General features: G+C 39.2%; 1 protein-coding gene across 10 annotated transcripts in view; it reads left to right on the forward strand.

Moving 5' to 3' along the window:
- spn-E (spindle E) overlaps positions 1-13,675 on the forward strand; it is a 437,239-nt gene that overhangs the window by 51,905 nt on the left and 371,659 nt on the right. For all 10 annotated transcript variants that reach the window (XM_067091862.1, XM_067091856.1, XM_067091855.1 and 7 more), the window contains one exon: positions 1,099-1,248. In XM_067091862.1, the coding sequence (XP_066947963.1) occupies positions 1,099-1,248 (150 nt within the window). The remainder of the gene's footprint in view (positions 1-1,098; positions 1,249-13,675) is intronic.

The raw sequence follows: 13,675 nt of genomic DNA on the forward strand, positions 1-13,675 counted from the left end.
AAAACACCTTGTCTTTCTTCTTGAAGGATCTGATCTCCGAAGCCCAATCTCAGATTGGAGAGGAGGCTTTATCGTCTGTCAGAGTTACAGCTCACAAGATCAGAGCTGTCTCCATGTTCTTAGCCTTCAAGCACAACCTGTCCCTATCAATTCTTCAAGCGAATTACTGGAGGCGCAAGTGTATCTTCGTGACCCATTATCTTCATGATGTGGAAACTACTTTTGAAAATTATAGCACTTTAGGGCCATTATCCTTGACTGGCATGGTGTTGGGGGAGGAAGCGTAAGAAGCTTTTCCTCCTTCCTTTTCTCTTCGCCTTGAACTCAGGTGTTGAGTCATAGGGGAGCCTGGGAATACTGTATAGCTGGAGACCCACCAGTCTTAGTTTTAACGGCTGGGTGGTGTTGTTATACATGTATTTTAAAGTGTAGATGATGTTGGTTTTTTTTTTTTTTTTTTTTTTTTTCTGGTCATTTGCTTTGTCAGTATTTTGTCCAGGGCAGAGACAACTGGTTACTTGTATACTTTGTTAGTCACCGGGTTTATCCCTTGCTGCGAAGCACCCACTGATGTAGAGGTGCATCTGGCCAACTCACTACACCGTACATGTTTAAGATGAGCGCCGACCAGAGGCAGTATCTACCTGCAGCAGCTCTCTTACCAGGTAAGGAATGATGAGCATTGTACCAATGCTAATAATTTCTGTTCTCTCTTTATCATCCATAATGTTTTGGGGTAGAAAAATCCATATCCTACCATGTCAATTTGGTATTCAGCAGTGTAATCACTTGGTAAGTTACACATATAAAAATTACATTTTTATGATAAAATAAAGTTTTATATATACTGTACTTACCAAGTAATTACAAATCAAAGCTCTTCCTCCTCCCCTCATATGGAAAGAAGGGCAAAAACAACTGACCTCTCTGCTGAAGTTATTCCTCTTACCCTGAAAGTGGGCAGGGACTAGTCACCTACACCGACACTAGCTCTACCATGAATTTCTGAATTTTTAAGCTGACGGCAAGTGAAACTGTAAGGAATGTACAGTAATTACCTGTATTTTATTATAAAAATGTCATATTTTGTTTAAACAGGTGGTGTTACCAGATACTCAAACAAATGGTGACGGTCTGCCAGCCAATGAGAAAGACCCAGGATTGCCTCCCATGCTGGATTATCTCCATCGCGATTTGGGCAGATCATATGTGGAGCAGTACCAGGCAGAGCTGGTGGAGGATTATAAGGTATACTTTCAATCATTCAGTTTACTTTGGGGCTGTAGATAATATTTTGGTTGGGGAATGCTAATTTATCTTGTATGAAACATTTCACATGATACTGTTACCTTTTGATGTAGGGATTTCCTTTAGGTTTTTAGCGATATTTCATGATTTTTATTATGACTGGATTGTAAGAAATTTTGTGTAGTTTGGTGACAAGTATATAGTGACACCTCAACTTAATGGAGTTGAGTCTGCATTCCAGATAAGTTCTAATGATTTATATATTGCCTACACATTACCCTGTAGCCAACTTGCATAGCTTATTATGGACAAATTCCATATACTGTATAAAGTAATTGATAACTGATCCTAGGCGGTATAATTTAGTTATCTTTCAGTTTAAAGTATTAAATTACTAATCCCAAATGAATTTCTTCAAATGCTGAACATACAGTTGAGTACTGTCTAGTATAGCATAACAAAAATAAAGCTGATTCCAGTAGTGCTTACCTTGATGAATTGCATATGTGTATGTATACACAGACACACAATGAAAAACATGTAACACTACATTACTATATTGGTTACAATACTGTACTGCATTAAATAAATTTCAACATACAGCAAATGCTTATTGCTTTGTAACTTGTGTTCCAACACACGATACATTTGTAAAAAATACTTTGCATTTACTTTAACCCCCTCTTTCTATGGTTCACTATTTTTTGGACAGTTATGTAATGCAGTACACTATTGTACCTAGCACAGTTATGCAGTGTTACCTATGTTTTTCAATCTGTATATGCATTTATGCATATACATGTATGGATCACATTTAAGTGTACTATGTACTTACTGTACATTTGCAGCCCTTTTTGCTTTATCTGCATATTTCACAACTTTCCCAGTTGTATATCTTGTAATACGTGACCAGAATTACATCCCTATTTCTTTCTTACCAGTTCCATTATTGTTATAAGTTTCTTTTTATATGTAGTATATGCATATTGGATGGTGGTATCTTAGCCATGCTCCTCCTTTCATATACATAATAAATCTTTGTAAGCTCCTTTTTGAACGGAAGCAGAAGGTAGCATACTTTCAATCAGGGTAGTCAAAATACATTTCTCTTATTTTGTTGAGATGATGTACTATACAGTATGTAGGGTAACATTGTCTAAAACTGATTCTAAAGACCAGTTTCCTAGGCAGTAAAAGCAGGATCGCATAAGCTTTATCCAAGGAAAACAATTTTGTTAAAACATTTACTTGTTCCCATACAAATACAAACCTTCAGCCTTTACATTGGGAAATTCTCCTGCACAGCTGGAATTCCGGTTATGAAAAAATTCTATGTACAGTAAACCCCCCGTATTCGCATTCTCATGGTTCGTTGACTCACGCATTTGCGGGTTTCTCTGTGGAACATATCTAGCCATTATTCGCGGAAAATTTGCCCATTTGCAGTATTTTCACTGAGAAATATTCACTAATTACTGTATTTTCATATAATTTTCATGAATAAATGCACTTTTTGTGGTAAAACTATTAAAATACTCAGGTATAAGCATTTTTACAGGGTTTTTCTTGGTTTAAGCTATCAAAATGGGCAGTTCTAAGTGTTTTTAGAGGGGTTTTAAGCATTCACAGATTCGACCTGTTCGCGGGGGTGTGTGTGGGACGCATCCCCCGCGAATATGGGGTTCACTGTAATAGTATCAAGGTATGGCGGAGGAATACGTAGTGTCACCCAATGTGGCCAACGAATGGGCAGAGCCTCATCTGGCTTGCCCCCAAGAATCCCGTGACACAGCCAGGTAACCGCCTTCTCAAGTTTTGTGCGCTGCTCAACTCTCATCACAGCCAGTTTTTTTCACTTTATGTCATTTTGTTTACTTTGGTTTTTTTACTATGTTTTAGTGGTGTATTTGGTGCTTTTTTGTGTAAGTTTGTTACATCATCATGCAAACCCATGATTTACTTAAGCTTAGTGCTAGGAAGCAAAGGAAGTTCCTTGGTATTGCTAACAACCCTTGCTTTTGCTACCTAGCTTCTTTTGAAACTGATCCTCATGTGACTTGTAGCAGGTGTAGACTTCACGTTTGCAATGTAAGTAGCCCATGTTCTGAATGCCGTGGTTGGTTTCCTGAGCAATGGAGATGTTACAAGTCAAAGAAGAGGTACAAGAGGAAGGGCAATGCACAGCCACGAGAGGGGTTTCGACCCTTCAGCGACAGTGGATGACGCCATTCCTTCTTGTTCCTTTTCTCCTTCCCCGAGCCGTCTTCCTGCTAATTCTTCCTTGGAAGAATCTACCCCTTCACGTTCGTCTACTGTTTCCTCGACGGATGTTTCCGAAGAGGGTTCAGGAGATCCTATTGTCGTTTCTCTCCCTTCTCCTGGGGGGAGGCATAAGGACGCCACCCCTCCCCTTGGTTGAGGACGAGATTCAGTTTGTGATTTATTTCCAGATTCAGACATTGATGGCACCACTCTCCGTGAGTATTGGTTGACCTTAGGCCTCCCCGGAAAACTGCGTTTGAGGGGACTAATTTCTCCTCTGATGTCGTCCCCACCTTGCCTCTTCTACCTCTGGGAACATTGCGTCTGCTGTGTCATCTTCACGGATGACTTCCGCATCTATCTCTGTGATAACTGCCTGTGTTTCAGCCGTGGCTTCTGAACACATGTCTGCGTCAGTGTTTCCCTCTTCATATGATGCTCTGAGTATGGCCACTCCTTCCCATCTCCAGACAATGTCCTTCATTGTCTACGGCTTCTACTCTTCAGGCCTTACTGGAGAGGGTTGCAGTCCTCAGAAGGATCGACCGCTCTATTTCTTTGGTCCTTTGAAGGAAGCACCTCAGATCTCCATCTCTGGATTCGCAAGACTTATTGTCTTCCTCGATTTGTGTTGTCCCAAAAAGACATCGGAGGAAGAGGGACTTTGCACTTTCTCCATCTAAAAAGATTTGCTGTCTATGTGTGGTTTCCCTCTCTCCTTCTCCCGTTTCAGTTCGGGGGGTGTTAGTTTGTCTCAGCATGGCCGTGTTCCATCCAGGGTGACTACAGGCTGACCACTCAATCACGGCTGTGACTACGGAGGCAGCAGATCAGGCCCTGCCAGAAATGACTATTGGACCATTGACCATGAGGCACAAAGATAGGCTCCTGTCAAGAAATATGATCTTGTGCAGCCTCAGCCTCCTTCTCAGCCTAGTTTTCCCAACCATGACATTCATGCATGTACGGCTGTTCATCCACCTTGTGCTTCATCTGAATCAGTAATCTCACTACATCAGCCTCAAGGACGTGACTCTTCTCCACAGGAATCATCTCGGTTATGGCCACAATATCGGTCTTGGCACGTTCACATGGCCGCGACAACTCCCTGCGCTATAAAACCCCTGCCCAGCCTCAACAGCAGCCATAGCAGCACTCGTATAGCAGAGGTTGTTCTCTTGCTCTCTTAGTAGGGAACGTTCTCCCAGATGTTACTCTTGAGATCGTCCGCTTAAACTTCATCAACCTGCTCCTCCTCGGGATCCTTTTCCTTCTCAGTGTCCGTATCCAATTCCTTCAACTTCTTGGGGATTTAAAGAAGTCTTCGTTTCGTCCTAAGAATGAGTTTGATTATTCAGATTCTCATCCTTCTGCACTGCCCCCCAAGGATTTTAGGTCCTGAATATACATATGCTCCAGTCATTCAAAGGATAAAGTTCAAGTTGGAGATTTGCTGGATAGATCTGACTGGAGGTCTAGAGGTTTGAAATTGGAAGACCCTATTCCGCTTGATCTTGATGCTAACGAGTTGGCCAAGACGTACAGTGAAGTTGTTCGCGTGATTAGGAAGTACGACTTGGAGGGAACTGCTACCTCCCCTTCAGACCGATCTTTGGGCCTTGAGAAGTTCTTAGGCCCCAAGAAAGAAGCAAAGACCTCTGTAGGATTACCCTTGGCCAATCTTGCTGTTTTGCCTTAGAACAGGTGGATGCTTTTGTCTGCGGAAAGGACAGTTCTCTACATTTTGAGCAGTCTCTCAAGTTACTGCCACCTTCTCTTCATAGGCACAGGCATTTTTATACCTCCCTGAGAGTCGCCCTACAGCCCAGACAATTGGATTCAGACTTCGTTAGCTTGGGTCTGAATCTTTCTTTATATCAATTTAAGGGGGACAGCACTTCTTTTACCTTCCAGAAGGCAGCATCTATGGAGGCTTTGGCTTATATTAGTCTTACAAGCAATGTTTTGACTAGACTTGTTGGTACAGCGGTAGGCAAGATTTTGTCGACAGTCTTCTTAAAGGATTCTAAGGAGTGTGCACCCTTTTTTCGTTGTCTTCAGTATGGGGGCAAGACCATTTCTTTTCTGACCCACTTATCGGCAAATATATGAGCTAACTGGCTACTAAAGAGGAGGGACTGTTCTCTTTCAAGGGTCTCTAGATAATTCAGCCCGGAGTCCATGCTAGCATTAAAAAATGGAACCTTATTAGAGTCTTCCCTTTTCCCAAAGGATCTGGTTCAGGACGCAGTTGATAGGTGAAGAGCTGACAACAATCGGCTGGTTCTGCAAGTGGTCTGTAAATTGTTGGGTACTGCTCGTTCCAACATTGGTAGAGTGAGACAGCCCCCTTTTCAGAGGAAACCTCAGACTTCAATGGGTCCTTGTAGGGAGCGACAATCGTCTCCTAAGACCTCTTCTCACCACCATCCTTTTCAGCCGCGACCATCTAGAGGCGCATGGGGAGGCAGAGGTAGAGGTATAGCTAGAGGAGGGAAGCGCTAGAGAGGGCGCTCTTCCCCTTGATGTGGGACCACCTTGACATGGTGATGGGGCTCTTGAACCCCAGGAATTTGTTCCCAGTTTTGAGCCCAGGAGTCTCAAATGTTGTTATTATGTATTTCTTTGGACTAATTTTGTGGAATTTTCCACTTTTTGTAAAATTTATTGGACCTGATAAATAGGAAAAGATATCATAGCTGAGATTGGGTTTATAATCGAAGCTAAATAGTGGGAACTGTGGTAGGGACCATCAAATACCTGATAATGTTTGGACCTGAGAGATATCAGATTGGTATCTCAAAGTTGGAACTATTCATTAAGGCTGGACCACGGATTCCAGGGGGATCTGGTTCTAGGGATATGACTCTCGGCATTCTACCCAGTTTGCCCATAACATGATTAGGGTGGGGATGATTGTACTCTTGTAATACTTTGTCCTAGCAAGGGGTTTGGCTGACACTTGTGCCACTCTAATCATGTTATGCCATCCCCTGTGGGTTAGGGTAAGGATGGAAAATAGGGGAGTCGGCTCTCGTGCCATTGGTGGAAGAATAAACCATGAAAAGCTGCTGATATCTTTTTAAGGTTTTCATTTTAATTTTTTTTTCTCCCTCTCAAATCTTTATAGATAGGTAAAAATAAAGATTCGAGTACCCCTGGGCCCTTTTGATGGTAGCGACTCGGCACAGTTGACGACCACTGGAACCTCCTATAACAACTGTTTAGAAAAATGTAAAAGAATCTTAGTGTAATTACACTGGAACCCTATGCCCCAGTACAGAGCAAACCTTAAAAAAGTAAATATCGTCTTGACCCAATCTTGACCTTCAACTCCCTCTTTGGGAGTGGAAGGTGGTCAAGGTTTCTAACCATGTAAACAGAACAACAAATTTCAGCCCAAAAAGTTGGAAAACTTCTTATTAAAAAGACACAACTACAGAAATGTCATTCTGACAAAAATAAAGATGTGCCTAATAGAAGCCACCACAAAAAACCAATCTGAGGACTTATTTATCCTTAAAAAGAATTGACAAGGTGAATGTTTTAAAAATTAAAGAAGCATGACACTATTAACAGCATGCAGGGTACTATTGTATTCCTGAAAATAATGGTGAGCCGGTTGATAAGAATATGCTGTTGGAATCTCTCTTAAAATGAGATATCCCAAAGTCCAAGATTGTGAGGTATATACTGTAATACCAAGTAAACAGAATAATAAAGTATGAAGAATTGCAAAAATAAAATTTGAGGGTCAAGGTCTACCTCAAAAAATAAAAATTTTGGGCCAAAACAAAGAACTGAGACCATATGTTCCAAAGCCATTACAATGTCAAAATTGTAATAAATATGGACACGAAGAAAAACTCAAAATGAACCTATATGTATTTATTGTGGATCTGAAAACATGCCACACAGTGGACATGCAGTGAGCCAAAGTGTGTAAACTGTGGACGAGATCTTCATGCAAGGTCCAAAGAATGTATGTACCATATATACAATACAGAATTGAAAATGTTACAAGAAAGAACAGGGATGTCTATAAAAGAGGCTAAGTTGGAATTAAAAGTGAGAGAAATTCAAGATCCATCTAAGAAAAACACAATCTTCAATAACAAGAAACAATAATGCAACAAAAATACATACAGATAGAAGTAACAGAGCACAGAGAAGTAAATCACAAGAAGAAATTAATGCTCAAGGGAAAAAACCTAAAATGGTAAAGAATAAAGAAACTGGTACAAATGACATGGATAATATTTTATCAAATTCATTTGATAGGCATGCCATATCAAGAGATGGGAAAAGAATACCCGATCCAAAAGAAAAAAAAGTAATGTAATAGGAGAAAATATAGCAAAAGTAAGTAGTGACAAAAATTTAGATGAGCACTTTTGCACAAAGAAAAATAGTATAGAATTATAACCATAAATTTTGAAACCATAGAAGGTATATATTATAATAGAAAATTTAATATGGAAGATTTGGAATTTGCTCTGTTGAACAGAAATAAATCTGCCCCTGGAGGTGACAATATCTGTTTTGAAATGATTTGCCAATTAGTACCTTTGGCAAAGTCATACTTTATTCAAGTTTTATAACCACTTATGGCTTTAAAATTTATTTCCTGACCAATGGCATAAAGCTGTAATTACAGTATTACTGTCCCCAAACCTGGAAAGGATCCCAGTAATGTAAACAATTACAGACCAGTTTCTTTAACAAGCTGTTTATGGAAATTACTAGAGAAAATAGTAAATCCTCGACTAAATAGCACATTTGAGAAAATAAAATTTTTACTCCCACTCAATTTAGGTCACAATGTAACAGATTTACTCTGGATTCTCTGTCTAACTTGAAAGTCCACTTGCAAAGGGGATTTGATTGAAAACAAATTACTACAGCTTTTTTGACATTGAAAAGGCATATGATACTACATGGAAATTTGCAACACAGGTATTCCCCTACTTACGATGGGGTTAGGTTCCAAAAATCCATCGTTTGTTGAAAAAATCGTAACTCGAATATGGCCTAGCCTACACTAGGGAATTAGTACCATCTATACATATATGGTAGGCTAGCCTACACTACACAGTATACTTTATACACAAATGATATAGTAATTATTAGTGTCAGCTAATTCTGCAGGTTCAATGCAGAATGACATGATAAGTCAGTACAAAGAGAAATTGTATAACAAACAAGGCCCAGCCTGCACTTTCGTATATCATATATGGTAGCCTAGCCTACATTAAACTGTATTCTATTTTCACATAACACCGTATTATACAAACATCAAAATAACGAATGTGCATCTTTTCCATGGATCTTTTAAAAAGTTATGCTTTACTACACTGTATCCAATCGTAAATATTCTTATATTGCTTTTGCATTATCAATTCCGATCATAGCGATCAAATGTTTTGGTTTGGGAATCTATCACGCGGTCTTTATTTCGCCGCATTTAACTCGGTTCAGAGGGCATTTCTTGCTTCTAGTTAGCGTAAATGAATCTTTAGATACTTTATTTATAAGGGACATATATATTTTTCGTTATACGAAGTGTTTTTAAGTCGAAATATAACTTAAGTATGTCTCGTTGTGAAATTAATTTAGCCATTTTTTTCGTTAATAGATAACGTTGGCGGCTGGCCGTTTGTTTTGTGTAAAAAAAAAATCAAGATTTTGTTCGCTATTTTCTCTTGATTTCATCATCATGCTACGAGCTTTTCCTATTTATCTTTTATCGGCGTGAAAACAGCAGTAATATGTGTTCTTTCATGTCCAGTAGTTTTGATTAAAATACTTTGCAATTTTATTTGCTGTCGAGTTTCATCCATGTTGCCAGTGCACGATAATTTATAGTCATTAGCAGCTTGAACATTCTTTTCTCAGCTTCAACTACAACTTTCAGCTTAAATTTACTGTAGCAGTATATTTCCTTGCCGATCTTTTCTCCAAAGCGGATAAGGGTAGTGTAAAAACATATCAGTACTTAACGTCATTTTTAACATAACTACGATAATTGTTTAACCGTACGATGGTTGAAATACAAGCAAAACAGTTGTTATCCGATTCGGTTATTAGCAAAACAACAGAGTCTCGTTCGGTTGTTTATGGTTGTATGCATTTTCACAAGAGTATAAGGTTACTAACAATACTTTTATCATTCTCTTACTTTTTTAACTAGAAGATGGAATAAAGAGATGGAGAAAAAGAAGTTGGTCTATTGTAAGTTGGTCTCTCTCGCTGCCTGATTCTACGGCAACTGTAGTGTACGCTGTTGCCTGTGCCCGCTCAAAATTTAAAAATATTTTTTAAATATTGTCATACCGGTATTAATTGCTAACTCCGTCGTAAACTCAAATTATCGTAAGACGAATTATCGTCACTCGTGCACTACCTGTATTTACAAACGCACAAAAATTTCAAACGAGCACTGACCTATTTTAACTTTCGACACAACGAGAGCAAGTGAGGTCAGCTCATTGAATTAATGTACTTATTCCAGCCTCTCAGGCCAACGTATCGTACACCGTACGCTGCCTGATTGTACGTCGCCCCGAAATTTAAAAATACATATTTTCAAAATATTGTCGTATCGATATTAATTGCTAACCCCATCGTAAAAGCGAATTATCGTAAGTCGAATCATCGTAACTCGAGCACTACCTGTATATTAAAAATGTTACATAAAAACAGCATCTGTGAACACTTACCTAGGTTTATCCAAAACTTTTTGACAAATTTCACTTTTCAAGTGAGAATTGATGATGTATTGTCAAGTACATTTCCACTTGAAAATGTTGTTCCACAAGGAATCACCCTTAGTGGCACACTGTTTACTTAAGGAATAAATGACATCAGTAATAATCTACCTATTGGAATTAAAAGTAACTTGTAAATGGATGATTTTGCCATACATTATTCAGCATCTCACATAAAACATGCAGAGCAAAAAAGATGAATGGGTCTCATCTGTAGGGTTTTAAATTATCCATGCAAAAGACTCAAGCAGTGATGTTTTTTTAAATAAAAAGTGGAAAAAGGGTGAAGAAATAAATTAAAAATCAGAAATCATTCCATACTAATTAACCAAACAGCAAAATTTTTGGTATTAAAATTTGATAATCACTTGCATTGGAAAGCCAACGTAACATATATGAAATCTAAATGTAAAAGAGCATTAAATCTATAAAAAACTATAAAGCACTACTTGTAGAGCTGATAGACATACCCTTACTTTACTGTATAAAGCAACAGTGTTGTCTATCATTGATGAGGGAAGTAAAATATATGGTTCAGTTCCATATTCAGTGCTGAAAACATTGGATCTAATTCACAACGAAGGCCGTAGAATATGTTAGGAGCCTTTAGATCATCACCAACGTCATCATTACAAGTCGAATGTGGTGAACTACCTCTGTCTCTCCATAGAGAGTTTGTAACAATGAAGAGTTCCCTGAGAATTCAGACAAGTGATTCTCCAACAAAATAATTATTTGAATTAATAGGTGTATTTATAAACAATCATTCATCACCTTTCCCTATTAGAATTAGAAGACCATGAATAAAATTAGAATTTACACAAGATATTTATCAAAAAGCTACACATATACCCCAGGACATCGTAGACATCATATAGTAGAGCATATAAGCCAAAAAGGTCCACATTACTCAATATACACAGACGGATCTAAATCAGAGCATGGAGTGGGATATGCTGTAGTATCCCAAGACAAAATGTATCAGTTCTCTCTACCTGATAATGTGTCTGTATTTACAGCTCGGTTAAGGGCAATAGCATCAGCCATAAAAATAATTGAAGACACCTCATGTAATAATTTTGTAAATTTTAGCGACTCGAGAAGCCCCATCAAAGCCATTCAAAGTTACAAACCAAAAAATAACATTGTACAAGAAATCAAGTTATTTCTTCATAAGTTATCTAATAATGGGAAAATATGGTAATATGTTGGATCTCTGCCTATGTAGGTGTTAAAGGAAATGAAGAGGCTGATACAGCAGCTAAAGAAGCAGCCCATATGACAAGATCGAATGTAAATATCCCTGTTAACAGTTATATGACACATAAAAGTAGGCATTATAAACAAATGACAAATAAATAGAATGAAGAACCTGAAAATAATAAGTTGAAGCAAATAAAACCTGGAGTTAAAAATGGAGTTCATCATACCAAAGACAGAGGCATGCGCAAGTAACTCTGACATGTCTCTGAATAGGCCATATTCGTCTGACACATGGACGCTTCATGAGCAGCCCACATGAATCAGCCCCCGAATGCTCAGAATGCAAAGTGATATTAACATTTAAACATATGTGAATGTCCAAAATATGGCCGTCAAAATAAACTTTTGGAAGTGGATCAACTGGCGAAGTTTTATTAGTCTACAAATTTTCAATTGACTCAATTTTAATATTCTTGAAGTGTAAATTAATTGATAAAGTATAGACAGTAATTTATGAAAATACAAAAGCCCACTGGGCAACTAATATATATAAAAAAGTTGAATTTTAAACATGTTAAGTTATTCTGATTTTTATCATTGCTCAGTTTTATTTATTTTATATTTTTATTGTGCAGATGGAAACTTGAGGAAATGTATGCAAGGTGTGCGTTTGTTCTAGTGTGGAAGCATATGCCTTTTGCATATTTTTAAAGTTTCGTTATGCATTCATCATTTAGTTCCAGTGCTTAGCCTATGGCTTAGACCTGGGACTCCATTTCACTTCAGTCCTTCAGGCTAGCCCTATGAGAGCTGTTAATTAGCTCAGTGGTCTGGTTCAACTATTTTAATAATAATAATAGAGAGGGTGCCCCTCCCCATCCACTGCTGTTGGTTGGGGGGTGCCTGGACATTGGGCAACTTCGCAGCAACTAGGAGCGGAAGATTGGGTAGTAGATGTTCTTCGGGCAGGATATCTACTTCCTTTCGACTTTAGTCCTCCTCTCACAGATCGTCCTCTCCATCAGAGGGCACCTTCCAGGCTTGCCAAAGGATCTGGCTGTCCGGAACGAAGTGAGGGAAATGATGGAGAAAGGAGCTGTGGAAGTAGTGAAGGATCCTTCCATGGGTTTGTACAGTCGAGTTTTTTCTGGTAGATAAAGCATCAGGTGCCCGGAGACTGGTGGTAGACCTGTTAACTCTGAATCTGTTCATCAGGAAGACTTGTTTCAAAATGGAATCTCCCCATACAGTTCTAGCTGCCATCAGACTGAATGACTTCATGTTACAATAGACCTAAAGGTTGCCTACTTCCAGATCACAGTTCACTAGTCATCTCGTAAGTACCTTCACTTCGCTCTGGGAGAGACAGTTTATCAGTTTAAGGTTCTGTGCTTCAGCCTCTTGACTGCCCCTCAGATGTTCACAAAAAGACTGTCGGCAGTTTTGTCTCAGCCTGGGGTTGTGATAAATAAGGAGACGTCGAATCTTGTTCACAGCCGAAGGACCCTTTACCTGGGTATGTTGATAGACACACTTGTGTTGAAGGTCTTTCCTTCAGATCTGAGAATAGAGAAGGTTAAGACAGTCATGAGGGCATTCTTAATGAAACGGAAACAGCCTGCATGTCAGTGGTAAGTCGTTCTAGGTCACTTGTCACATTTGGAGAAGCTGGTCCCCCGTGGCTAACTTCACCTCCGCTCATTACAGTGAAGATTGAAAGAGTTTTGGTCCCCGGTGAGGGTTTCTCCATTCTTCTGCTTCCCTCTAATACAGGAGTTGAGACAGGACTTGGCATGGTGGTTGGACGACGGAAACCTGACCTTAGGGATGCCCCTTCATGCTCCTCTTCCAGAGATCCTTCTCTTCTCAGAAGCCTCGATCAAGGGGTAGGGAGCTCATACAGAGGATCATCTGATTTCTGTAGTTTGGAACCCAGAAGAAAAACGTCTTCATATCATCCTGGAGCTGAAAGTGGCCTTTTTTAGTCCTTTAGGGGTTCAGGATCAGGTAGCAGGTCATTCCGTGGTCGTGATTATCCGACAACACCACGGTAGTGGCTTACATAAAAAAGGGGAGGGCTAGTATCTCACCATCTTTACAAATTGACAACCCATTTACATCAGTGGGCTATAAACCATTCGGTGGTTCTGTCAGCTAGGTACATACCAGGCAAAAGGAACGTAGTGGCAGACGAA

The sequence above is a fragment of the Macrobrachium rosenbergii genome, chromosome 48 (assembly GCF_040412425.1).
Source record: "Macrobrachium rosenbergii isolate ZJJX-2024 chromosome 48, ASM4041242v1, whole genome shotgun sequence".
NCBI lineage: Eukaryota > Metazoa > Arthropoda > Malacostraca > Decapoda > Palaemonidae > Macrobrachium > Macrobrachium rosenbergii.